The 24,224-nt window shown below is 53.9% G+C and overlaps 6 protein-coding genes across 6 annotated transcripts; 5 read left to right on the top strand and 1 right to left on the bottom strand.

The window, feature by feature from the left end:
* Positions 1–93: 93 nt before the first annotated feature.
* Positions 94–914, top strand: V2A60_004377 (uncharacterized protein; the record flags this gene model as incomplete). Its single annotated transcript, XM_083255697.1, has 2 exons — positions 94–148; positions 733–914. The coding sequence occupies 2 exons, from the start codon at positions 94–96 to the stop codon at positions 912–914; spliced, it is 237 nt and encodes a 78-aa protein (XP_083111823.1).
* A 7,411-nt stretch (positions 915–8,325) lies between these two features.
* On the top strand, positions 8,326–9,984 carry V2A60_004376 (uncharacterized protein; the record flags this gene model as incomplete). The annotated part of the gene is made up of 1 exon (XM_083255696.1): positions 8,326–9,984. The coding sequence occupies one exon, from the start codon at positions 8,326–8,328 to the stop codon at positions 9,982–9,984; it is 1,659 nt and encodes a 552-aa protein (XP_083111822.1).
* A 1,762-nt stretch (positions 9,985–11,746) lies between these two features.
* V2A60_004375 (Zn(II)2Cys6 transcription factor) lies at positions 11,747–15,076 on the top strand (the record flags this gene model as incomplete). The annotated part of the gene is made up of 8 exons (XM_083255695.1): positions 11,747–11,822; positions 11,977–12,418; positions 12,505–13,134; positions 13,201–13,725; positions 13,779–13,917; positions 13,981–14,060; positions 14,116–14,189; positions 14,250–15,076. The coding sequence occupies 8 exons, from the start codon at positions 11,747–11,749 to the stop codon at positions 15,074–15,076; spliced, it is 2,793 nt and encodes a 930-aa protein (XP_083111821.1).
* A 737-nt stretch (positions 15,077–15,813) lies between these two features.
* On the top strand, positions 15,814–16,913 carry V2A60_004374 (uncharacterized protein; the record flags this gene model as incomplete). Its single annotated transcript, XM_083255694.1, has 2 exons — positions 15,814–16,053; positions 16,158–16,913. 2 exons carry the CDS (start codon positions 15,814–15,816, stop codon positions 16,911–16,913), a joined length of 996 nt encoding a protein of 331 aa, XP_083111820.1.
* A 259-nt stretch (positions 16,914–17,172) lies between these two features.
* V2A60_004373 (3-oxoacid CoA-transferase) lies at positions 17,173–19,213 on the bottom strand (the record flags this gene model as incomplete). Its single annotated transcript, XM_083255693.1, has 7 exons — positions 17,173–17,307; positions 17,413–17,634; positions 17,721–17,838; positions 17,893–18,315; positions 18,373–18,559; positions 18,610–18,894; positions 18,949–19,213. 7 exons carry the CDS (start codon positions 19,211–19,213, stop codon positions 17,173–17,175), a joined length of 1,635 nt encoding a protein of 544 aa, XP_083111819.1.
* A 2,787-nt stretch (positions 19,214–22,000) lies between these two features.
* V2A60_004372 (kinase-like domain-containing protein) lies at positions 22,001–23,932 on the top strand (the record flags this gene model as incomplete). Its single annotated transcript, XM_083255692.1, has 1 exon — positions 22,001–23,932. One exon carries the CDS (start codon positions 22,001–22,003, stop codon positions 23,930–23,932), a length of 1,932 nt encoding a protein of 643 aa, XP_083111818.1.
* Between the last annotated feature and the right edge of the window lie 292 nt (positions 23,933–24,224).

Raw genomic sequence — 24,224 nt, 5'->3', positions numbered from 1 at the left:
TTACACACCATGAACAAGTACCGCCTGCTCCGCGGATGCTGCCTAGTGCCAAAAGAGCGTTTTTTCCTTGTTGCTCATACCACAACCGTCAACATGGTGAACATGGAGAGCAACGACGACGACGACCACCATATCCCGGTTTGGTTTGGTTTCTGCTACATTGCTACATGATCTACTATGTACACCAAATTGGGCTCATTGACCAAAAATAGTCGCTCTCTTTTGTGGTAATCTCTCGCAGTGGCATTTCGAGACCTCCTGTAATATTCGGTAGACCCTTTTCATGCCTTGCAATTAGCAAGTCAGGCAGCCAGCCACCCTTTCAGTATTGACTGGGACCTCCGTTCCAAACTGGGCCGGCCTCGAGTGAAAACGGAGTCGCCTTTTTTCCCCCCCTATCAGTACCTCTTCAAACTTGGGCAGAGATGAGGTGGAGAAATGGGGGGGGGGAGCATCGTCCAAGACGGCTCGGAAGAGCGAAAGTCAAGGAGAAATCGTGTGACAAAAAAGAGGGCTACTTTTCGCCCGGGCTTGACCTGCTTGGGGCTTTTTCCGTACAAAGTACGTGTCCATAAAAAAACAAGGTTCATTACGGGGAGGGGAGGGGGGCTGGCCTTTTGGGACGCTCCGTTTCGCCCGACCGATTCCTTGACTTTTTTTGGCCTGCACTAACAGGACAGCTAGCAAGTCTAGAGCTGGATAGTTAAGGGGGGGTTAAAGTTCTGGGCCTAGACGGGTCTTCCGTTTTGGATCCGCGAAGCCCGTTGCCTAGAACGGATGGCAAGGTGAGGGGCGGCAGCGACGGCGACGGCGGCGACGGCGGCGGCGGCGGCGGCGGCGGCGGCGACGGCGGCGGCGGCGGCGGCGGCGGCGGCGATGCATCTGTCGAGGTGGCGTCTGCCTGGGCTGATTGATGAATGGGGGGTTGTCGAATGGCTGAATGGTTTCTGGCTGTCGCTGTTTCTTGGAGCCAAGCTGACCACAGCATGCACAGAGAGAGAGACGCCATGCACCCATCTCTCGCAGCGGCCTCCCGAGGGTCCCGAGTTGGGGGGGGGGGGGGGGCTTCTTCGCTGACTTGCCAACTTGGGGATATGCGGACGGACGCCTTGGCTTGGCTTTGCAAGGGCTTGGGCCGTTGTTTCGCTGCAAAACACACATGCACGATTTTTTTTGCTTGCGCCCTCTCCAACGACCCCAGCCCTGTTGATGTTGTGTGGCGCGCGCCGCCGCAACAATACTCTTGCGAGTAATTGTGATCAAGGGTTTGAGGTTGCACGAGAGAAAACAAGATTACGGCAAGTAAAAAAAAAAAATATAAAAAATTTGCTGTTGGGTTCGTTGGGCATCATTTGTGGGCAAATGTTGTTGTTCTAGAACCCAACAAACAACACAGGCCATTTTGAGAAAGCAAAACAAAAAAGGAAATTCATTCAACAAGGCAAAGAAACACAAAACAAGAAAATAATAATAACTGTTGGTGATTAAGATTTTCTCCCGCCTGTCTGTTTCCGTGGCTACATTTTTCGGGGACGTGGCGGATGAGCGGGATGCATGCATAATTTGGGCAGCTATTGGTTCGTTGAATTTAGGTGTAGAAAATCAACAACAAAGCCTCTCTGAAAGCCTCTGAAAGCCTCGAACACCGTCTCCCCTTGTTCAAGTCGAGAAAGCACAGGGCTTACAAGTATGAGTCAGAGAAGGGGGCGGAAAACAAGATTGTCAACGCCTAAAAACTGCCCCCCTTTCCAATCTTCTTTTTCCTTTGCCATGCAGACCGTCTCTCTTCTGAGTGATTATACGTAGTGTTGTAATGCGTTTGAGTGCTGCCTGATGACTCTTATAAGTTATTCTTGTCCAATTGTTTTACACAATCATGGACTGGTAAGAGCAGGGGGGGGACAAGACTCAAATGCGATAACACCGGTGAGCGCTGCCCCAAGCTCCTTGCAGCCAGCCAGCCAGCCACTTAACATCAAGAAGAAAAAGAAAAAAAAACAAAGACGGCATGCAAGGTCAAGGCCCCCCCGGCGTCGGCTCCGGTCTATTGTGCTATTCCCGCGGCGCGCCGACTGGCGGGCGGAGGAAGGGGAACCCCCCCCCCCCCCCCCCCCCCGAGCCTTGCCAGCACTTGTACGTGCATACTTGCACTGGCACTAAAAGACGGCAGTTCGGGGCGTTGCAAGCCGCCCTTGGTATTTGGATGGCAGCCTGGACGCTGGACAAGTTAAACTAACTGGCGGCTGGCTGGCTGGCTGATGACTAGTCTGGCCGCCGTTTCCGATTTCACCGAGCGAATGCCCGCCGATAGGAGGGGAGGGGGGGAGAGCGGCCAAGCGGCCTTTTGCTCCGGACGAGAGACGGTGATTTCTAAGAGAGGCCCGTCTAGACCTTTTGGGGGGGAAGGGATGTGGTGGTTCTAACTTCTGGTGCGCCTGCCTTGGGCTGGCATCATGGGGAGGACTTGTGTATGTATGTATGTATGCATGTGGTAGTCGGGATCGTGCTGCCCGTTGAAATGAAAAAAGCAGGGGAAAAAAAAAAGACTTTCCGCCCAGCGATTTCCTACCGGCTCAGTAGAGACAACGGTAGAGGGAGATTGAGAAGAGATACCCAGTAGATAGATGGAGCTGTCTAGAACTCTAGAATGGCCTGTTTGACACACACACAGACACAGGAAGGAAAAAAAAAAAGCCACCAGAGACCAGGTGCACATGGACTTCCGGTTTCGGGAGAAATGGGGGGTGTGGTAAGACTTGAATTATTATTACTCTGTTTTTATTATTTTTCCTCGTTTTCTTTTTATTTTATCGTGGTGAATCCTGTTCAGATTGCCCGTAGCGGTGACAAGCCCAGGCACAAAAGGGCGCACGCACATTGCCAGGAAAAGAAATAGTAGCAATAATAATAATAGCAAAAAGGAGACGAACACAAAAAACGGCGCCAACGCGAGACATGCAGAAGAGACCAGCGAGCCTCACATCAAACTAGTTGGCCCTCGCTTGTATTACTTCGCTGCTTGGGTTCTTTCGGTGACGGGACTCACCGTGGTCGGCCGCCGTACCGAAACACGAGCCAGCCTTGTCACCCAACTCCCCGCCTTGCAAAAAAATCCCTAACCCTATGGGGGGACCAATTGCGTGGAATCAATTATTATCTTTTTTTTATTGCCTGGCCTCTTCCTCTCCCACCGCCATGTACCGGTACTGATAGGAGGAGGTTGCGGAGGGGGGGGGCAAGGCAAAAGAGAGCGAAAACAACATATTTCTGTCTTCTGTATCCGTAATCCGTATACACGCACTCGTTGCCGGGAGCCTAGGCCCGGGAGGGCCAAGTGTTTTTTCAACGCAGTTCGGTCCTTTCCGGTCGAGGCCCGGATGCCAAGACCTCTATTCTTTTGCTGCGGCTTTTCCCTCCCCTCTCCTCTCTCCGTCTTGTCGGGGGGAGGGTTTGGGGGCGTGCGAGAGCCCATGCACATGTCTGCATGCGTGTGCGTGTATAAAGTGTGTTTTTATGAATGCAAATGGTGTTGTACTATTAGTACGCTGAAAGAAAAGCACAAGGACAAAGACCTACACGAGAGACTGCTTATTTGGACACGGGGTGGTTTGCCGTAAACGTGAGTTGCTGGAATTTGCGCGCAAGTACCGCGTACTCGATTAGAATAGAACCAAGAGCATCAGCATCGGCATCATCAGCCCATTCCGAGTAATAATACTCTTTTGTTTATAGCCGCTCATCAATGCTGCTGCGGTGGCCTGCTTCGGCGTCGTATTTCCAAGCTCGTACGCTTGCCGTATTGATCCCTGTCTACGGGAGCACTGAGCAGTTTATTATAATTATTATTTTCCCTATTCAAGGTGTCGCCTACTTGCCTGCTTTGAGGGGCGTCATCTTCCCGAGGAGGCAGGATACGACATGACCGTCCCGGTGAACGGTGCCCTGGATCATGCACTGAGATGTAACGAGGTTGTTGCTCTGACCTTTTTGTCGTGAAACTGACGATGCGTATTGGGCGGTCGGGGTACGGGGTCTTGGACTGTGCGATATAGCACAAGCCAGCGCGATGACTGCTGGTCGAGGTGAAAAGAACGCATTCCCTTCAGCACCGAAAGGCTTGCCCTGCACATGATGCTGGCCACGTTGGATGTAGGGCAAAGCAGCATATCAGCCCTTCAACTTCCAAATCGCTTCCACTTGGTTGAAGAGCTGAGAAAACCTCGCAAGACTAGTACCATGGCGGCTGTAGAAACTGTCATCTGGCATCAACATCATCGACGCGTCCGGCCACTGTTGATTGGAAGATTCGATAGAGGCTCAATGTTCGGTACCGTGTAACTCTCTGTGAATCGGTGGGCTCAATTCATCGATGACCATCGCAGCGTTCTTACCTCTGAAGTAGTGTCAGCTTCACCACGTCGTTTGCAGTGCGGGCGATTGTCTGGGGCCTTTGCAACTTGCGGCCGTGTCTTACAGGAGGGCCGTGATGGTATGCATCCCCTCCCTCACTTGACATGGTCGCCACGCTGCAGCACCGGTGCCTGTCATTGAGTGACCACGGTTGCGATGCTGGCACCCGGACTGCGTCCAACGTCAAGCTCCGGGTCAGTCACACCGTTAGAACGCGAGCCGAGCACTACATGCGGGCCGAGTGCTTCATTGGGAGCGAAATACCTCCGTTGCTCGCCCTCCATGATGCTGCCCCAGTCAGCATTGAATAGGCATTTCGTGGTGATGGTGTGAGTCCTTATGGTGACCTGCTCTTGATTGGGGCCTGCGTTATCCTGGCCAAATCAAGAACTGGCCGATCGAAGTGATGGCTGGAAGGAGATGATGAAAATTGTCGCGGGCAGTCGGATAGGTAACACTGGTAGAAGAGATGCTCGACTGTTAAAAAGCAGAGAAACCGCAGAATCTTTTGCACTACAATGCCAAGGCATCGAACAATTTGCCCTGGCATCATGACACAATGGTGTCCGGATCCAGCGTCCTGATCGAGGTTCCAACTACTTTTCAACCTCGTTTGAGATATCTTGCCACGGATTTCTTGTCCGGTTCCTCGCGTTGCTGTCATGGACCTTGGCATCGTCCAGAAACCAAGCTGACCGAGTCAACGCGGACTCCCATCCGAGCCGAAGCCGCTGAATAGCGCATCCTGTTTGCGATCGCGGTTTGGAATGGTCACCAGCATTCTCGGTAAAGTCGCGATTTGCATTGTGTGGACGGAGAACGACAGTGCCTAGATGGTACTATGACTTGAATCTAGAGCAGGTGGCGTAGATGTTGGTGTCGAAGAATGCATTTTCCGGGCGGAATTGAAATCCCGAGATACCCAAGTCTGCAGAAGCAGGTGACGGGCAACCAATCCGCGTGGGACAGGTCCAGAAAGTCAAAAGGCTAAAAGTTATAGTCAAGACGAAGAAAGGCGTATCTTGGTTTGTGTCGCTGCGACAGAAGGGTTTGAACACCCCGACATGTATATCAAGCTTGCCCCCGTAAGGTAAGACTTTGCTCTACTATACTGGCCGTTTTGGTTGTCGAGGACCCTACTCATCTCTGTGTTGATTGACATCCCACTCGCAAAACCTGCAGATGATGATCACATTGGACTACCAATGCCGAGCTGTGGCAGAGTGTAATGAACCTCGACGCCGCTTTTGCTCCGTGACGAGTCTTTGGCATCGCGGAGGCCGCACATCGCGAAGACCAAGAAATGGCACCATGTCTAAGGCCGGCCGAGTCACTTCACGAGCCCGCTCAGTGTTCTTTGTCCGCAGGAGATGGGACTATCATTCTTGATCGCATAGAGTTGAGCATGACATCATAAGACGTGAACCAGTATGCACCTGCAATGTGAGTTGGGTGGATGATGACTTCGGGGACGAGTTTTATCGAGATGACCAACGATATGTACAACGAGGCTGTTGATTGTCTTGGCAGCTTGTTTGCCGTTTTAGAAGACCACTCTTGAGGAGTGACTCGGGTTTACCACGGGAATCTAATACTTTGTTCATATTGGAAGCGGTTTTCGAAGCTTGTTACGCAGTCTAGGGTCTGCAAAGAGATTTGTACGTGTGGCTTTTCGCATGGTTTCCTTGGCTCCTCCGTACTATTGATATGTGGCTATGTAGCATGGATCTTTCGGAAAAGACTTGCACTTGTAGTACTTGAAAAGTATCTAGAAGAAGTTTTACTGTTTGGTCTGGATCACCAAAACTATTCATCAATCAAACGATAGAAGCTGACGCGAGTTTCGGTAACTATTACCACCTCTGTGTTCTTCTCTGAAGCGATGGCTGATGTGCTCTTCGCTTCCTGAGTTTATAATGCGGTGCGGACGCGCCGTAAGTCCTGGCCCGAGAGCTGCCAAGTCCAACTTGACGCGTGCCCTTTGGTGATAACACCTTCGCCCTTGTACCGTTGTGCCATCGCTGATGCCCAAAATCCGAGCACTTCGTCCAAAATTGATGAGAGCACAGGCGTTGGCCGCCCACATACCGCGAGGTTTGCACTTTCGCTTTGTCGTTGGGGAGATTAACCACTGCCGTCGTATCCCACTCTCCAGGGCCCCTGCCAGCCATTCGCCGTCAGGTTCTGCATAGTATGTCACGGGGGAAAGGTATAGTGTGGCCAGCGGGAACTGTGCTCCGCTTGCACGCGAAATCCTTAATTTTGTACCCGTTCGGCCTCCACCCTGATGCTGGGCCGCGTTTGTAAGACGACACTTTCCAATGTCACATCGCGCCTGTCTGCTTTGGAGAAACTGACTGCGGCTACAGTGACGAGTGTCAACCCGGCGGAGAGGACGCCATGTCCGGTCCTCGTAGGTTGCCCGCCCACAAGTCAGCGGCCGACTCTTGCCGACAGCTCTGCCGCGCGTCCAGAGTCCCAGCCAATGCTTGCATGAGCTAATGACCACTCGCGCTACCCAAGAGGTGCGTGAGAGTTGGAGAGTGGCTCATCAAGGCCCGCGTCAAGGCTTCACTCTCGGTAAGAGGTGGAGACAAAGATCAATGAAAAACGAGAGATACTCTTGTAGGACTAATGGGCGCGTCATTGAATACCACCACAGCCGCAGAGGCCGAGAACCATTAGCAGCCGCTGACTAGTGAAGCTCCGGAGCTTATTAGGCTAATCTGTACAAACAACGTGGACCCTTCTATAAGGATATTGCATATTCCAGCCTCCGATATTCTGATTTTCGAGACCAGACTAGAGCCCATTGTTGTCTTCAAAGAAGGACCAGTTGTTCTCTGCGCGGTGTATGCTGCTGCTGTTGCAGCAATGATAGATCACGATGCCTGTAGGGCACGTTCTCGGCCTGAATCAATCCGAAGCTTTGCGCTTCCTCAAAAGTCAAAATTCAGCAAAATTTCATAAGCGACTGACATTCTGGAACGTCGCACGTTTCTTGGTTCTACGGGGACTGGCGATATATCCAAGGTATATTCGTCCAATAATTCACAAAGCGGATGTCATAACGCGCCGGACGCAACGCGATATCAATAGTACAGGGGATCGGACCTGGATTCAAATTGTCTAAAAAAATGACGCATTCCTCCATCCGTATATCAGGACTAGATTTTTCGGAAGAAACAGACATTAATGTGCCCGATTTTCTGGAAGAGTACCCGTCAGGACCAACATGTTTGGGTGCGGCACAACCACAGAGCCATGAACCATGGAGCTCCTGTCCCCTCGCGCTATATTGAAGGCTCATAATAACTCTAATTCGAAGCTGAATTCATCGCCAACATGCCCATTTCTCTGGCCAGCCACCGATTTCGCCCCATTTAATCGCAGTAGCGAGTAAAGGCAATATAAGCTTTTGCAGATAAAGTCTAGACCGCATGGATGCTGCTGGGACAGTTTTGAACTGCCAGGATACATTTTCTTTTAGATTGTGTATGGCATGCTTTTGAGGTGTTGTTAAATCTGGCGGTGTTGTGGCTTGAACAAAGTTGGCCCTACCAAGGCAAGGCGAAGCATTAGCGGCATCTATAAGAAATGGACGGCTGGGATGATGTTTTGTGTTTTACTTATTAATCAGCTATAGTATCTTATCCGTGCATATAGAAACGAATGATATAAAGTAGCTGTTGGGCCAACTTGTCACTGCAATTGGTAGCGACCCAACTCCCGACCATGTTGATTTCCGAGGTTCTGGAAGTGCAGTAACGGTACACGGAGCTGTAATGCAATGATATGTAGGTTCTCTTGACTGCTGAAAAGTACAAGAGCTCATATTTTCTTTGGATATAGGTCTTGTTTCATCTTGCATAATTATTCGACTCTCTTGCCGCAAGGCGGCACACTTACGCCAAGATGAAGGTCAACGAAGATGTAGTAGATTCCTTGATCAAACTGACCACACGTCCTGAAGGTGATACCACTTTAACTGACGGTTCACACGCGGTCTTGACTGTTGTGGGCTTCATCGCAATGAGACTAATAAAAACCTTTGAGCTTCTGGAGGTTAACGCTAGCTGGGCGATGGCAATGTTTGTGCTGGCAGCCATCGCGATGGCGATTAACGTTACCTTGACATCGACGAAAAACGTATGGAAACAAGTCCGCCCGCATGTGTTGAGGCTTATCGGTCAAGAAATCCAGCGGTATCACGTGGAGAGTCTCGAAAGCATGCGCGAGGGGCTTGCGCAGAATATGGAGATCTTTCAAAAGGTCACGAAACAATTCAACACGGCGTCAGACGGTGATAAAGAAAAAATGAAGGAACTTGTCAGGCTCCATCATAACGCGTTGTTGATGTTTCTTCGAGCTTCCATGCCTCAGTTTCAGATGGAAGCGTACGCTGTTGCGGCGCTTCCTGAATGGGCAATGGCAGCCAATATACACATTGTGATGCTCGCCACGGGTATCAGATTTGGAAAAGAATGGGGCTACACACATGATTTCATTGAGGGTATCATCAGGCCCGAGTTCGTTGCAAAGACAGGTCTTGGCACCAAGATTCGTGCGGTCCCCAAGTTACCGGGTACCTCCGTTGCCGCCCTGACTTCCTCAAACTCGTCCACGATGGTCCGAAAACGTGCCGGGGACAAGATGCAGATGGGGCTCCTCGCCGATGCCATCGCCAAGGGCGAGGCTGAGAGCTGGCCCGCAAAACTGCTCGAGACTTGGAAAGATGCCTATTCTGCTCTCAGTGCGCCGCGTCACGAGGTTGCTCGTGGAACTGACGCCCCGGACTATTTGACCTACGCACAAGATACCTACGAGCGCGGTCGTGCAAAGGTTGTACCACACCCGCCAGACAGATTGAAGCCTATCCCCGCGAAAGCGAAAGGCCTTGCGGACGCAAGTGAACTGCGAGCGCTGGCGGACTATGACTCCATCATGATCATGCACGTGCTGTCACCAATGGAAATCTGGCCCTATTCTACGGGTGAGTTCGAGGTCCCCCAAAGCGTCTACGAGAGGATGGACCGCGAAATCTTTGCCGGCCCGTATGGGCGCTGGGGCGACACGCCGTGGAGCAGGAAGAGACTGCCTCCCGTGACGCCGCGTGGCGAAAACATCACCTCGATCCGCGTGTGCTTCGACGAAAGCGTCACCTGTCTCCAGGAGAAGATTGGCGACCGTTGGGGCCCACTGGAAGGATCGGAGAGGTCGGCCTATGAGCACCGGCTTGATCTAGCCCCGGACGAGTTCGTCAGGGACATCGACCTGACGTACGGCCTACACCTCGGCTCCTTGGCCTTGACGTCTGACAGGGCGACGTATGGGCCGTTTGGAACTTTGAATGGTACCATGTGGGATCATGGTGGTGCCTACGAAGACTTCCCTTCGCTTTCTGTGAATCGCACCGGCTACGGTCTGTCGAGCATTCACTTGACCAAAGCAGGGAACGACCAGGCTGCTGAGGGCATCTTCTTCGGTTTTCGACCGTTGCACTTTGCTTCGGACACGTATGTCCCCACCACGAATGCGTCTTATGATATTACGTCTCTTGGAGGTTTTGTTTAGGCGATCCTGGGTAATGTTATCGAGTGCAGTCCCTCGACAGATTGGAGGGCCTGCAGCGCCGCCATCGCCAGTCAGATTCAGCTCATGGACTTGACAGGCGGCGCGATGCTTCTCGTGAGCCATGCTTTATAAATGCTGGCTTCTCGGCGCTTTGGAACGTCCCGACACAGTCGTCAAACATGGGACATCTGAAGATGCGCTATAAATGAGGCGGAGATGGAAACACCGCGTCTGGAGGAGCGCGGGTTTTCCTGTTTTCGATCTTCGGACTTTGACCCGGTCGGGTCTTGTTTTCTTTTTGTTACGCTGCTTTCTATGATGGCTATTAGGTCATTGGTGAAACCACCAGCAGCAGTTTTCCTTTCCCATTTTCGTGCTTCGACAAGGTTTGATGGGCTTGTCGTTGAGCCATAATACCCAGTTTCCTTATGTTAATCCACTTCGATAATGTATAATGAACAGGGACGGCTGATCTGGTGCTTGGTTTTGGCAGATTCATCTAGATGAGGGGCATTTGTTCGGCAGTCTGTGTCTTGGATGTCGAAGTGGCAGAGGGCTCGGTGGACGCGTCCTTGAGTGACGCCTCGAGCAGCTTTTCTCGACTTTTCCTCTAGTTTAACTTCCTCAATATATTGGACACGTCATTGAAATATTTCCTCGGTACAATTTCCTTGTAGATCTACCCTCACTAGCGGATCTAAATTGTGCAAACAGCCTGGTGATCCAGGTTGAGGCGCTAGACATTCACCGCAGTGGCTTGATCTTGATCCCTGGTGCTCTTTTTGGTGCGACGTAGTTTAGTACTATACAGTTTGAACGACTCGGTCTAGTCTTCGATGCCCGAGTATGCGCGGTCCATGACGTGAATAAGATGGCCTACACACGAATCGTGCTAGTCTACGGAGTACCTGGCAGCTATGTAGTTATCGCAACGCAGCGGCCAACACCCTCTTGAGCAGCGCTGTCGAATTGATGATGATCACGCTTGTTCTTTTCATTGACCAAACAGACTTCAGTTCTCTCGCATGGCTGGTTGGCTGAGCGCTTCAACGACAACGCCTTCAAATACACCATGCATGACCCTGATAAGACGGGCTGCTCGGCAAGCGACGCGACATTAGGCCGTCTGCCCAACCACGGTTTGTCCGTGTACGACAAGCTTTTGAAATTTTCCCTAGACGTGCCGTGACCTCGCATGGGCATGCTCGTATCGAAGTACCAAGCATAGGAGCGGTACCACCCCTGTAATATACCTCAAGACAGTATACATCTCCTTTCTGTCGGGTATTCTCTGCTAGGCTCGGTGTTACGAGCGGTAGTTTCAATTGGTTTCAATTCAAAAGAAGAGGAAGAAAAAAAACTCCCGTCAATAAAATTCGCCAAGCTTGACAAGTGCACAGCGTAACCGTCATGGTCGCCGTCCCTAACCTGTCAATTATAGTTCTTGGTATCTATATTTCCTACCGAGGATTTGGAGTCCAAATGAGGTATATCAGATAGCCACGTACTGGTCAAAGATCCGCAGGCGTTCAAAGTATGAAAATAATCGCGGACTTGGAATAGCATCTGAGCTTGCAGGCCTACCCTGCATCTGTCGGGCCTACCCTGCATGCCTGCGTCTCTGCTGGGCATGTCACTCGGTGGGTGGTGCGTGGCTAAGCTTGATTGGATCGCTACACATTATCGTATCAATCATGCGCCCAAAGGCAATAAGACAAAGGCGCCACTGGTTGCAATTTTTCCGTCCGAAAAGAAAGTTCCCATGTCCCTCCTACGTACTGGTAGCCTGCGGATGACGCCGCGCGCTTGGTCGGCGGCGAGACCGGACGCCACCAATGGTATGCCGAGCGTGTTTGCACTACCAGTCTACCAGTAGCCACTCGGCAAACTGGCAACTGCTACAGTAAACGTCGCACCAAGCAGTTTGTTGGTCAACTAGCCACGCCAGCAAAAAGTACGGCCGAGCAAACTCATCAACCTCGCGGCACGCAGGCCGCTGCGCATCTCCGGCGACTGTGACGCTGTTCTTTTCGTACGTACCCGTTGCCGGCTCGTCCTCCGCTGGCGATGGGTATGCGTCTGCTGCCAGGAGCAGCCAAACACTTTACGTTCCGAATTGCCGCCCCCCAGCGACGAGAGTGGCGGCACCGCAACAGCGCACGCAACGCAGCGCGCACTGCGCCATCAAGAACGGCGCTACACGTATTGACCATAATCGCCTGTACTCATCACGGAAAGAGAAATTCGCGCTCGTCATGGGCAGCGCCTCACCGCCCAAGCCGGGGCTCAAACAGGCAGCTTGCCTGGTCTGCCGGAGAGGCAAGATTAAGTGCGAATACCTGCCTGACCAGGGCCGCTGTCGCCGCTGTCTTCAGCTAGACAGCGAGTGCGTCAGGCCTGACTATCACGCCGGACGACAGCGTGGCATCAAAAAGTAAGCTATGGGACCGCAGGCGATGAGTCTAACCTTGGTGTCACCCGCGCCGCGCACAACCTGCTAACCCCTGGCCCCCCCCATAGCAAGAGGGTTGGTATAGACAAGGCCATCTATCAAGTGCAGCAGGCGGCCAGACGCGCTGGTCAGGGCGGCAACGGAAGCAAGGCGGATGCGGCCGTGCTGGCCCGGCTACGTGAAATCCTGTGTGAGGTGGAAAGCGGGGCCAATGGCATCTCACCCAGCAACGACTCGCATCAATCAGCTGGTGTTGACGACTCTATGAGTGAAGGGGATGACGAGGATGGTGAAAACCCCGACGTTCATGGCGAGGACGAGGATGATGATGTGTCTGGAACTGCGGCAGGAGGCAGTCACCACGATGGCAGCATGAGCGCCAGCGCCGGCGCGAGAGATGTAGAAATTGATCAGGGCACGGGCTATCAAAGACCGCCAGGCGAGAGCCTAGCCGTCGACGATGCAGAGAACCCTCTGCAGCTGCTGGCCAGAGCATCCTACTTTACGCCGTCGGCCGAGGAGCGTGGCAAAAGACTGCCGCAAAAGTCGAGGCAAGACGCTACCGCAGCCAGTGATAATAGCGCCTCCGAACACGCCAAGCTCAACAATTTCTTTTCCATTACTCGTTCAGACTTGGACATTGGTGACGACATTGACCCCATTTCCCTCGGTCTCGTAGAGGAGGACGAGGCCGAAATGCTATTCACTTAGTAGGTACCCTTTCCGTGTCGCGACTCGCCTAGACCGCTCTAATTGGAAATTAGCTTCCATGAAAAGCTTGCACATACGCGTTGGGGTCTCGACCCCGATCTTTACACCGTCTCGTTCACACGCACGCGCTCCGCGTTCCTCACCACCACGCTCATGGCTTGCGCCGCCCTCTTCGTCCCCACGGCCGGCAGCCTGTCCAAGCGTCTCTCCAACCACGTCAAGACGCTGGCGCAACACGTCATCACACGGCGTCACCGCTCCGTCGAGATCGTTCTAGCCTTTGTCGTCAACATTCCGTGGATCTTTCCTGGCCAGCGCAGTACTGACGATGAGACATGCTGGTACATCTCCATGGCTGCCACCATCGCCATCGACTTGCTCATGCATAAGACGCTTGTGTCGAAGCGAGTTCTAGACACGGGAATCGGGCTGACACTAGCGCGCGGTGAGTGTCTCGACACCAGCACAGCGCTGGAGATTGACGGCTACGAGGGCGTAGAGCCGTGGTCCGAACGCGGCATGATTCTGTTGCGGTCGCGAGAGCGGTGCTGGATTTCGTTGTACGTAGTTGAGCGAGGGTAAGTACTGCAATCAGGGACTGACGAATGTACCGCGGCTAATGCTCATGTAGAATGGGCCTCGCTCGTGGACGACCTTTCATGGTTCCCGTAACGCGGCTAATTAAAGACTGTGATGATTGGCATAAATCGACTATTGCCGCGTCTCAGGACGGACATGCAGTTTCCATGGCTGTGATGCGTAGAGACTTGGTAAGATAAAACAAAAAAAAAAAACTCCACCCTGTCTGATGGATAGCAGCTAACCTCAACAAGGATGTGCTCTTTAATAATGTTCGTTCTCTTTGTGACGGCTCGCAGAACGCCAGTAGCGATGGCTCATTGATAGCACGGTCGTATGTTCTTTGAGCAATTAAAAACGCAGCGAGATTCGGAACTGACCGCATGTAGCATACAAGACGCTATCGAGCGTTTCTTCGCACAGTGGCATTCGAAATGGGACTTGTCTATTGGTGTCGGACCAGGTATGCGCCATCAGGCGTAGCAATGACGACACAAACAACCAATTCTAACATGTTTTACAGATCGACGGCTTCCGCCGTATGTCGAGATCCTCGTCAGTCACACGCGCCTGTCGACGTATGGAGGCGTGATTAACCACCCAACGGCACCCATCGAGGTGCGACGCTTCTTCCGCACGGCAGGCCTCTCATCAGCCCTCAACGTCATGCGCGCCGCCATCCAGGGCGAGTCGCTGCTGCAGTCCATGCCCAACAATACCACCATCATGATTTGCTTCGCCGCCTGCTTCGCGCTGACGCTCAGCGCGTACACGACGGACAGCTCGGCGCTCGCCCCTAGCATCCGCAAGCTCATTGTCGAGGCGGCCGGCGTGCTGGAGCGCCTCGGCACCATCACGAAACACCGCAACGGCTTGTCCGTTCTGTACGGCAAGTACCTGCGTCAGATTGTCCGCAAGGCCCTCACAACCAGGAAGGCGGCAGGCAACGACTTTGCAGACTCGGCCATGGCCGCGCGCAGCAACGATTCACTGTACGCAATGAACCCGGCGGCGACAACGACGACGACGACGACGACGGCGATGACGACTGCGCCGGCGCTCATGCCACCCGTCGCCATGCCATCGCAGCAGCAGCCGGAGCTGATGCACTCGCAGCAGCTGCAGCAACACCAGCACGCGCACCCCCGGCAGCAACAGCCGCCGCAGACGCAGATGGCGGGCCAGCAGATACTGTGGCCAGAGACGCTGCAGTTCTCGGCCATGTCGGGCGATCAAATCACCCACGTGCTGAACCAGCCGGGCAACGGGTTCGAGCCGTCATTTGGTGGGCTCTCGTGGCAGGACATGAACAACTTTGACTGGCTTCCTTTTCCGGAGTTTGGCATGTAACTGATAGAAAGGATAAGAAGGAGGTTAGGGTGCATTTTTGTGTGTTGTTTTTTTTTCTTTTTCTTTCGGTAAGTAGTGGCGCAACATCTTACGGCCCTGAAATTTTTCCCTTTGTTCTGGGTGGCAGGCATCAAGTTTACATTAGGAATAGTGGGAATGGCGCTCCTTTTCTGGAAGCTGCGGGCGTGTTAAATGTATCTTGTAATTTGAATTTGAGCGGACTTTCTTCTTCGTCTTTTTCTTATAAGGTTTCCTCGTGGCACTGCTGCCATGTATCTGGTACGTGACAGCTTGAATTGAGCGACCAACAAGCAGACATGGATCCATTCACGATGAAGGTCTGCATAGTCTGCGGCGATTTGAGAAGGATGGTTTCAAAAAAAAAAAAAAACGTCTTGATCTAGTTTCCCCACCGTTTCCATCCTGTAGACTCATCCTCTTGCCTGCGCAGACCTCACTCATACTTTCGCCGCCCGTTGTCGTCATCGGAACGGCCTCCAAAAGTAAGCGCCGCCCCGCGGGATCATGCCGAGGGAATCCCCCCCCCCAAGTCGCCCGGCCCGGATCTAGCTTCACCATCAATTCCTAGTTCAGATAAATAATCCGACGACATTGACCTTTGGCCGGGCGCGAATCGGGTTTAAAAAAAACAGATCGCTCAGTGAATTAAATAGGGGATCCAATTCGTTGGACCGCCTCCCCTCTCCTTCCTCCTTCCCACCCCCCGTCTCTCGCCAATGTCGAAGACGAGGAACCGATCGCGCGACACCGACACTCACGCAGCCGACGACGACGACGACGCCAACGACGACGGCATGGCCACGAAACTCTCGCCCGCGCTCAAGGCGCTCATCAACGCACCGGCGGCAAGGCCCGGGCCGTGCCCGGCACCCAGCCAGATCCGTGACGTCTACGCGCGGATCGCGCAGGACGCGGCCGCACGCAAACTCGGCCAGCGCCCTTGGGTTGTTCTCTCGGTATGATTTGGGGAAAACTCTCGGCCCCCCCCTTCCCTTACCTTCCCTTCCCAGTCCCAGTCCCATTCTGTTCTAATCGCATTTGTCCTCGTTTGCTCAATAAGGCCGCCGCGACTTTTACACTCAACTGTCCCGACGCTCTACCCGCACTTCACGATGTCGCCTCGTCCTCGTCCTCGTCCGCGTCCGCGTCCGCGTCGCCCGTCGCCGCCGCCGAGCTGATTCGTGAGGTCGGGCTCAAGTGCATCTCGTTCAACGGCATCCCGCGCACCATCAACTGCCTCAACGCCTTCCACGCCGCGCTGCCCGCGTCGGTGACGTCGCGGCTGCGCACGACGCCGACGCGCACGCCCGAGGCGGCCACCCTCGACGACACGGCGGCGCGGGGCCGCGCCCTCTGGGACTCGGTGTACGCGCCGTTCGAGGCCAAGCTGGTGGACAAGCTGGCGCGGGCGCACCCGGACCTGCCGGTGCACATTCTGCACAGCCACTACGCCGCGCTGCTGGCCGACCCCCCGTCACCGTCACCGTCACCGCCACCGTCATCCCCCGACGAAGCCGCCGCTTTGCCTCCGAACCGCCTCGGGAGGGTCATGACGAGCGTCGTGGCCGTCGCGTGCCTGCGCGCGCAGACGGGCGTCGGCCCGCAGGTGCTGTCGCACGTGTTCGGCCTGCGCAAGGCGCTTCGCGACGGCACCTACGAGCAGGACGGCATGGCGGGCGACGAGCTCGCGGCCGCGCGGTGGCTGGCGGGCGACGAGGGCGGCGAGTGGCTCCTGCGGTCGGTGGACGACATCTCCGCGGCGCTGGGCGGGAGCAACTTTGCTGCTGCTGCCCAGCCGAGGGAGTCGAAGCTGTAAGCGGAGGGGAGGGGGGAAGGTTGCGAGGAGTGTCGCCCCAGATCGTTTCGCTGGCTTGGCTTGCTCGAGAAATGTACAAATGATGCTAGAATGATTACACGCTTGTATAGAAAATAGACCTGTTTCGTTTCAAAAAATGATGTTGCCAATTTTGTCTAGTTTCTGCGGTCTATGAATGTGCAAGTTATGGAAAAACAAAAAAAAAACAAAAAATCAAAAAGATCAAAAATCAAAAAGAAATCAACACAGTGTACGAGATTTATTCCATCTTCTTCAAGTCGGACGACACTGTAAATTTGGCATCCGTCTTGCTCTCGACCTCGTCGATGGTTACCCCAGGCGCCAGCTCTGTCAACGTAAGACCGCCCTTCTTGCGGTCAACCTGGAACACACACTGCAAAAGGGAAAAAAAGAAGCAGAGTTAGCTCACATTGCGTATTGTCCGCGAAGCCCATTTAGCGTCGAGGGCCGCGAAAAAAAAAACTAAAAAAATACTCACGAGATCGGTAATGATGGTGCTGACGACGCGCGCGCCGGTGAGCGGCAGGCTGCAGTCTTGCACGATTTTGGGGGTCCCGTCCTTGGCGACATGCTCGGTCGCAACGACAATCTTGGTGTTGTCCGGATTGGCGACGAGGTCCATGGCGCCGCCCATGCCCTTGAAGATCTTGCCCGGGATCATGTAGTTGGCGAGGTCGCCCGAGGCGCTCACCTGCAAGGCCTGGATGGTGGGTTTTCTGTCAGCGCGTCGTCATGGAGAGTGGTTAGGAGGGAGGATGGGGGCAAGGAGATGGTCACGCAACGTACGCCGAGAATCGAAACATCAACGTGGCCGCCCCGGATCATGGCAAACGACTCGGAAGAGTCAAAGCACGAAGCGCCGGGCACCATGGTGACGGTTTCCTTGCCAGCGTTCACAACATCGCTGCGGGACGAGTTAGTCGGCATGCATGCAGCAGAGGTGGCGGCAACGACGTACGCATCGACCTGGTCTTTCGTGGGATAGGGTCCCATACCGAGCATTCCGTTTTCGCTCTGCAGCCAGACGGTACGCCCCTTCGGGATGTAGTTTGCTGCAAGCGTAGGGATGCCCACGCCCAGGTTCACGTAGAACCCTTCCTGAAGCTCCTGAGAGGCGCGCTTTCCAATGCGCTCGCGTCGGATCTGGTGTCCGCCCTGATTGCTGGACGCCTTGTCGCCGTTTGCTTCCGTCTCTGGCTCTCGCACCTTGAGAATCTCAATCTTCTTGTCTGCTGTCGCGGGAACGACGCGGTCGACAAAGATGCCGGGAAGGTCAATCTCGTCGGGGCCAATCTCGCCAATCTCGACAATGTTCTCGGCCTCGACAATAGTCAGCTTGGCGGCCTTGGCCATGAGCACGCCGTACGCCTTGGTGGTGTAGCTGTAGGAGCAAAGTTAGATTCTGGCAGTGTGAGAGATCTTGACGGGAGAGTTTCACCGGAAAACGCAGTTGCCCGCCTTGTCTGCTTTGTAGGCTCTCAGGATGGCCACGTCGCCAGGAAGTGAAGTCTCCATGAGAAAAGTCTTGCCGCCAAAGTCGCGTGTCTCGCGCTTGGTGCCTCGCTCGACAGTCTTGCCACCGGGTCCGAGTCGGATCGGAATCTCACCATCCTGTACAAGAGTATCTGTCTGATTCAGAAACGTAGTTTCTCAAGAGGCAAATAACGCAACTTACGGGCACCGGTAGGAGTAAAGAATGCCGGGATACCAGCACCAGCAGCCCTGATGCGTTCGGCCAGCGAGCCTTGAGGGCAGAGCTCAACGGCAATGTCACCATTCAGATAGCCCTTCTCCAATGTCTTATTATTTCCAAGATATGATAATGTAAGTTTTTTTATCTGACCGTTGCTGATAAGCAGTGACAAGCCACCCTTGCCTTCGATGCCAGCGTTGTTGGATACGGCGGACAGAGAGTGCAGCGAGTCCTTGCCTCTTCGGTGCAGCGCTTCAATGATTGTCTCTATAGACCTACTCGTCAGGGTGAGCCATCACGTCAAAAAGCAATAGCACATACCGGCAACGCCGCACAGCCCAAACCCGGCGCTGAGAACCGTCGCGCCGCTCTTCACATCTGCAACGGCATGATCTGCGCTGTCCCAAAGCTTTGAATAGGGAGCGGGTTTTTTTTGTGAAAATAGGGATGCCGTGGTGACAAAGGTTCGGCTCCGATATGTCCGAGGATGTGTATTAAGGACAGCTACTCTCGTCGCTGGGCGAAGAAGCGCAACGGGCGAGTGTAAGTTGATGCGCGCGGCAATCGGCCTTAGTGCTGACGCCATGTTGTAATGCAGTTGGACAAATGTACGATTGAGTTGAGCGTCTTAAAACAATTCAGTGAAGTACTAAGTAAGGAGAATAATGTGCCAGCTGATAAATGATTGGAGAAGTGGCCAAAGTTTTGAATGTTTCCACTTGTACGAAATGAGCCCGCTCTCGCAGCTCCATGACAGCGGAGTCTATTCTGGGACCGGCGGCAGTTGGTCATGACGTTGTGACTCTCGGCCCGCCGGGGCGCAAAAATAGTCGCCGGCTACTAATCCGGGAGGGTCGGAGGTTTATCGCGACGGCGTCTTGGGACGGGATGCGGAACGGTGGAGACCATGGCAACAAAGAGTCCTCTCCGTAACAGGCGTACTGGTTTACGGCAATGACGGCAATGACGGCCAAGAGGCCGCTCGGTGGTGACGGGCGTTTATAACGTGGCTTCGGCGGGAAGCCCGGCGGCCGTGGTGTGGCTGGGTGCGGGCGCCGGCATATGCGCTTATCGGATCATGAGTGCGTCGGGAAGCAGAGCGGTGTCCAGAAGCCTCGACATGCAATGAGGCGCATCTAGGCAGAGGCGATGCTCCGAGTCTTGGGCAGCGTGTCCTCGGCATCCTGCCGTAGTCGGCCAACACTCGGGCCACTTGGGAGTCAGTCATGCTACTACGGTGATGCAAGCGTCTAGAGACTGTGAGGGATCAACGATACGTGCTTAAAAACAGATATAGGCCGCACATTGACTCGAGCAAGCTTTGCAGCAAGGTAGAATGAATGTGCCAAGCATCAGATCTGATGACAGGATTGCAATGTTGGGCTGTGCTACGCAAGCGGGCCCCGAGGAGACGGTAGGGCCATCTTATTCGGCTATCTAGCGATTCAAATCTGAGGCTGAAAACAATGCTTGATGGAGGCGGCAGTTTCAAGGGTGATTGACTGTTTGTTTGGGCCAGCGCCGCCATGGGTCATGGCGCGTACGAAGCAAACGGCTACCAGGGCCAGGGGTGACGGCCACGGAGGGCGCTGGGTGGAGGGTCTGGTAGAAAAAGGGTCGATGACGACACGAATGTGTTTGTTGGTCGTGTCGACGAGTTAGAGTGTGCACACAGAGATGACTTTTGGGAACCGGAACAATGGCAGCGAGTGATGCTGGCCACGATGCGGATGGATGATCTGGGGTTGGTCGCTATAATTAGCGATAGCAGGGAAGAAGTCCCGGGAGGCCTGAAGTGGTTAGTGTCGGAGGGGCGAGCGTTGGTCTGTTTGTTGAGCCCTGTAGAGCTGGGCCTCGGGGGCATGGGGGTTGTCCCAAGGCCCACTGTAGCCGCTGGAAGGATCACACTGCAGGCGGCCTGTCGTCACCAGCTTTGGGCATGATCGGGGGCTGGGGTCACGGCGCGGCACAGGGGGCCCGTCCACTGTAAGACAGACATCTTGACACCGACGATCCCCTTTGAGGACGGGGTAAGGCGCAAAGGCGGTTAGAAAAGTCATGAGAAGCAGATTGATTAATGAAACAAAAGCTGGACTGAAAAAAGCTCAGGTCAAATAAGGAGCAGAGCAGCGACTCGAAAGAAGAAAATTGAGACAAAAGACGCGCCATGTGTTCTGCATTGGAACGTAACATCTGACGCCTGGTTCCAGCGCTAAAATAAAGTGCCTATCTAGGAGGTAGGTAGATGGTAGACAGCCTTAGGTGGTAGATAGTAGGAGCCTACAAGTAGGAGGCCTGTAGGTCCCAAGCCGGAGGAGTCACATGTTTTGTAAGTCACTTTTGAGACGTGGCTGCATTGGAGATGGGTGAATCTCATTTTAATTTTTAACCGTCTCATTCGCACAGCATTACTGATAGATTTTAGAGTCAGGCCAGACTGCATTAAATCATGACTGTTAGAGTTTGTACTCGGTGCATCGCGCAGTCGCCGGAGCTTGCCTAGAGCGTGTGGCGCCTCCAATTCTATTCTGTTTGTACCTGTAATGTACCGATCTTGCCACACTTGATACTTTGTTTAGCGCTGAGATGGCCGACATACTGCCCCAAGTACATGTGAGATACCAGAACTCTGCCCTACAGAGAGTGTGGAGTCGTTAACCTGGCGGAATCTATCCAGTAATTATCCAGAACGCCAGGGAAGGTCCTAGGGAAGGTCCTTCCTTCTCACCTACTAACTGAGCAACCCCCCCAGGCAGCCGAGCAGGCCAACCCCCCCCGTCAACCTTGCTTCTAAACTTCTTTTTCATCTATCAATATCCTCCGCCGCGACGACGCTCGTCGTTGTCGTTCCTCGCCCACGCGCCGTTGCCCTTTGTCAATTTGAATTCTCGCTGCTCCTTTCCACACCGCCGACGTTCATCGCCTTCGGAACGACCCGCGAAAAAAATTCCAGCCGCCGCCCGTCGTCTTGATCATCACCGTATCCCGTACGTCGCAAAGCCCGTCTCGGTTCCTCCCCATTCCCAGCGCTTCCCGGCATACCTCTCGCCGCCCGCTGTCTTGCCTTTGTCATATACTGTCCCTGAAAAAAAACCCCCAAAAAGCAAAAGAATAACGTTGCGTTTGGCATTCTCTTTCAATCCCGTCATGTCTTGCTAATATCCTCCATCTTACCAGCTGTCGCGCGCCACTACCACAGCTTCACGGCACACAGGTCCCCCGGCTTCGCCAAGCTATGACATACCTCTCGACACCATCAGAGCCTCTCAATGCTAAATCGAATGGCCACCGTCTTCGCCATGGACAGCCAGCCCCCAATGTCTCTCAGCAACCCTCAATGTTGCTAGATGCACCTCAATCCGTACCTATTCCTATGTCTCGACACCCGCATTTGGCACCACCCTCGCCCTCGCAAATGAACACCTCCACGATCGATCGCGCCGTCTCGCCCTCACGGGCCCATAGAGATTCGCCGGAGGGGTCGGTCAATGCTCTCAGGATTTCTACCGACGGTCTCTCGACCTCGCCCGGCGTTTCATCCTTTCCTAGCTACCGCGACCTCATGATCCCAAACACCCGCAACCTTTCACCCAAGCGAAATCCTTTAAACAGAACCACTTCTGCCAATTCTGTCCAGCTTGCGCGAACGCCCAGTCTCAAAGCTGCCCTGACAGGTGCTATTGCTTCATCCAATGGCTCCAACAGCAATCTCTCGAGCCCAGTCATCAATGCCATGGGCGACGTCACCCCGTTGCCCAGCCCCCTCATGTCAACTGACTCTCCCGGGCCTTGGAAGCGTCTTAGTTTTACTTCAGCCTCTCCTCCCTCGTGCCGAAGCAAACTTGACACTGGTGGTCAAGCAACCTCTCCTACCTCATCCAGTCTCGGCCCCCAGCTCAATTCTACCTCCCCCAAGCGCAGGCCCTACATCAACCAACAGCAAGATTCGACGCCGCAGCCAACACCAACCGCAGCCCGAAAACTACACCACACAAGAAATCGTAGCGTGAGCGAGTACGTACCTGATTCTATATCAATTCAGAAGCGCCCCGTTGTCGTCTCAGGCACGCATGCAAGAAGAGACGGCGCCGAGCACAACGACGCGGGACTGCGACGGGAGTCTCACCTGGCCGAGTCGCGCGGACTTACTCCCACAATCACCAAGCCTCCCACACCACCTCCTAGTGCTTCGTCCAAGGACTCCTTGGACAGCCCAGTCAAGGTGCAGGATCCGTCGTTTGAGTATTTCAAGGCACGGAGCCGCAGTGATCATAAGAATCGTCGCTGGAGATCTGTCGGCTTCCTGGGTCGCGGCACCTTTAGTCGAGTCATGCTCGCAACCAGTCAGATCACTCCCGATGGCGACGGCCCAGAGATGCTGGCAGGCACGCCGTCCGGATGCCGTCTAGAGCGGAAGACCCTCGTCGCCGTCAAGGTGTGCGAGCATGGCCCCAGAGGCGGTGCAAGCGAGGATCGTGTTGAGATGAGCCTCAAGCGTGAGCTGGAAATTATGCAGGCCATTCATCATCCATCGCTTCTTGACCTCAAAGCTTGGAGCATTGAGCCCACACGTGCAATTCTCGTCATGAGCTTTTGTCCTGGTGGTGATCTCTTTGATGTCACCACGTCACACCGCAAGAGCTTGACATCGTCCTTGATGGGCCGCATCATGGCAGAACTCGTCTCTGCCGTTCAGTATCTCCACCAGCAGAACATTGTTCATCGTGATATCAAGCTAGAAAATGTTCTTGTCAACCTTCGTCCTGCTGACCTCACCAGCCCGACCACCGACTGGTCGACATATCCATATTCCGTCATTGCTCTCGCAGATTTCGGTCTTTCTCGTCGTATAAAGCCAGGCGAACAGCTTGAAACACGATGCGGCTCGGACGATTACGCTGCGCCCGAAGTTATCATGGGACAGCAGTACGATGGACGAGCCACTGATGCCTGGTCCCTGGGCGTTCTGCTGTACGCGTTGCTCGAAGCCCGCCTTCCCTTTGATCCCCATCCTGGCATGAGTGACGCTCACCGTATGCGCAGTCGCACTAGCCATCGTATCGCGCGTGTGGAGTGGCGTTGGATCGAGTATGCCGGTGACGATGGAGACCACGAAAGTGACGAGGCCAAGTTTGAGCGAAGCGGCTTCCTCGGCGCCATGCACATTGTGGAAGGCCTACTACGACGAGCTCGAAACCGCTGGACCCTAGACCAGGTGCAAGCCGAGCCCTGGGTTGCCAATACGCTCTGCGTCCATGGAGGTATTCGCTTCAGAGAAGAGGATGCAGGCGAGGAAGTTTCATGACACGGCACCATTGCCACCAACACACACACTCAACAATCACTCAGGCAACCAGGTCGTTTGACTGACACTCGAGGCTTTCCCTCGTCCCTCATTTGTCTTTGATGACTTGCCATCATGTTGCCACGACTGGTCAGCACTGTTTTTGTTCAACATCCTTTTTCTTCTCTTTATTTTTTAGACTTATGATTCCCACATGTACCATTACTCTTTCATTCGCTGACTTTTTTTTCTTTCTTCGCACCCGATATTCAAACATGTATTTTTACTTTTAACTTCAATGTCTCTCTTTTCT

The sequence above is a fragment of the Cordyceps javanica genome, chromosome 3 (genome assembly GCF_051103115.1).
Source record: "Cordyceps javanica chromosome 3, complete sequence".
NCBI classification, from domain to species: Eukaryota; Fungi; Ascomycota; class Sordariomycetes; order Hypocreales; family Cordycipitaceae; genus Cordyceps; species Cordyceps javanica.
This window is presented reverse-complemented; position numbering and strand designations above follow the sequence as displayed.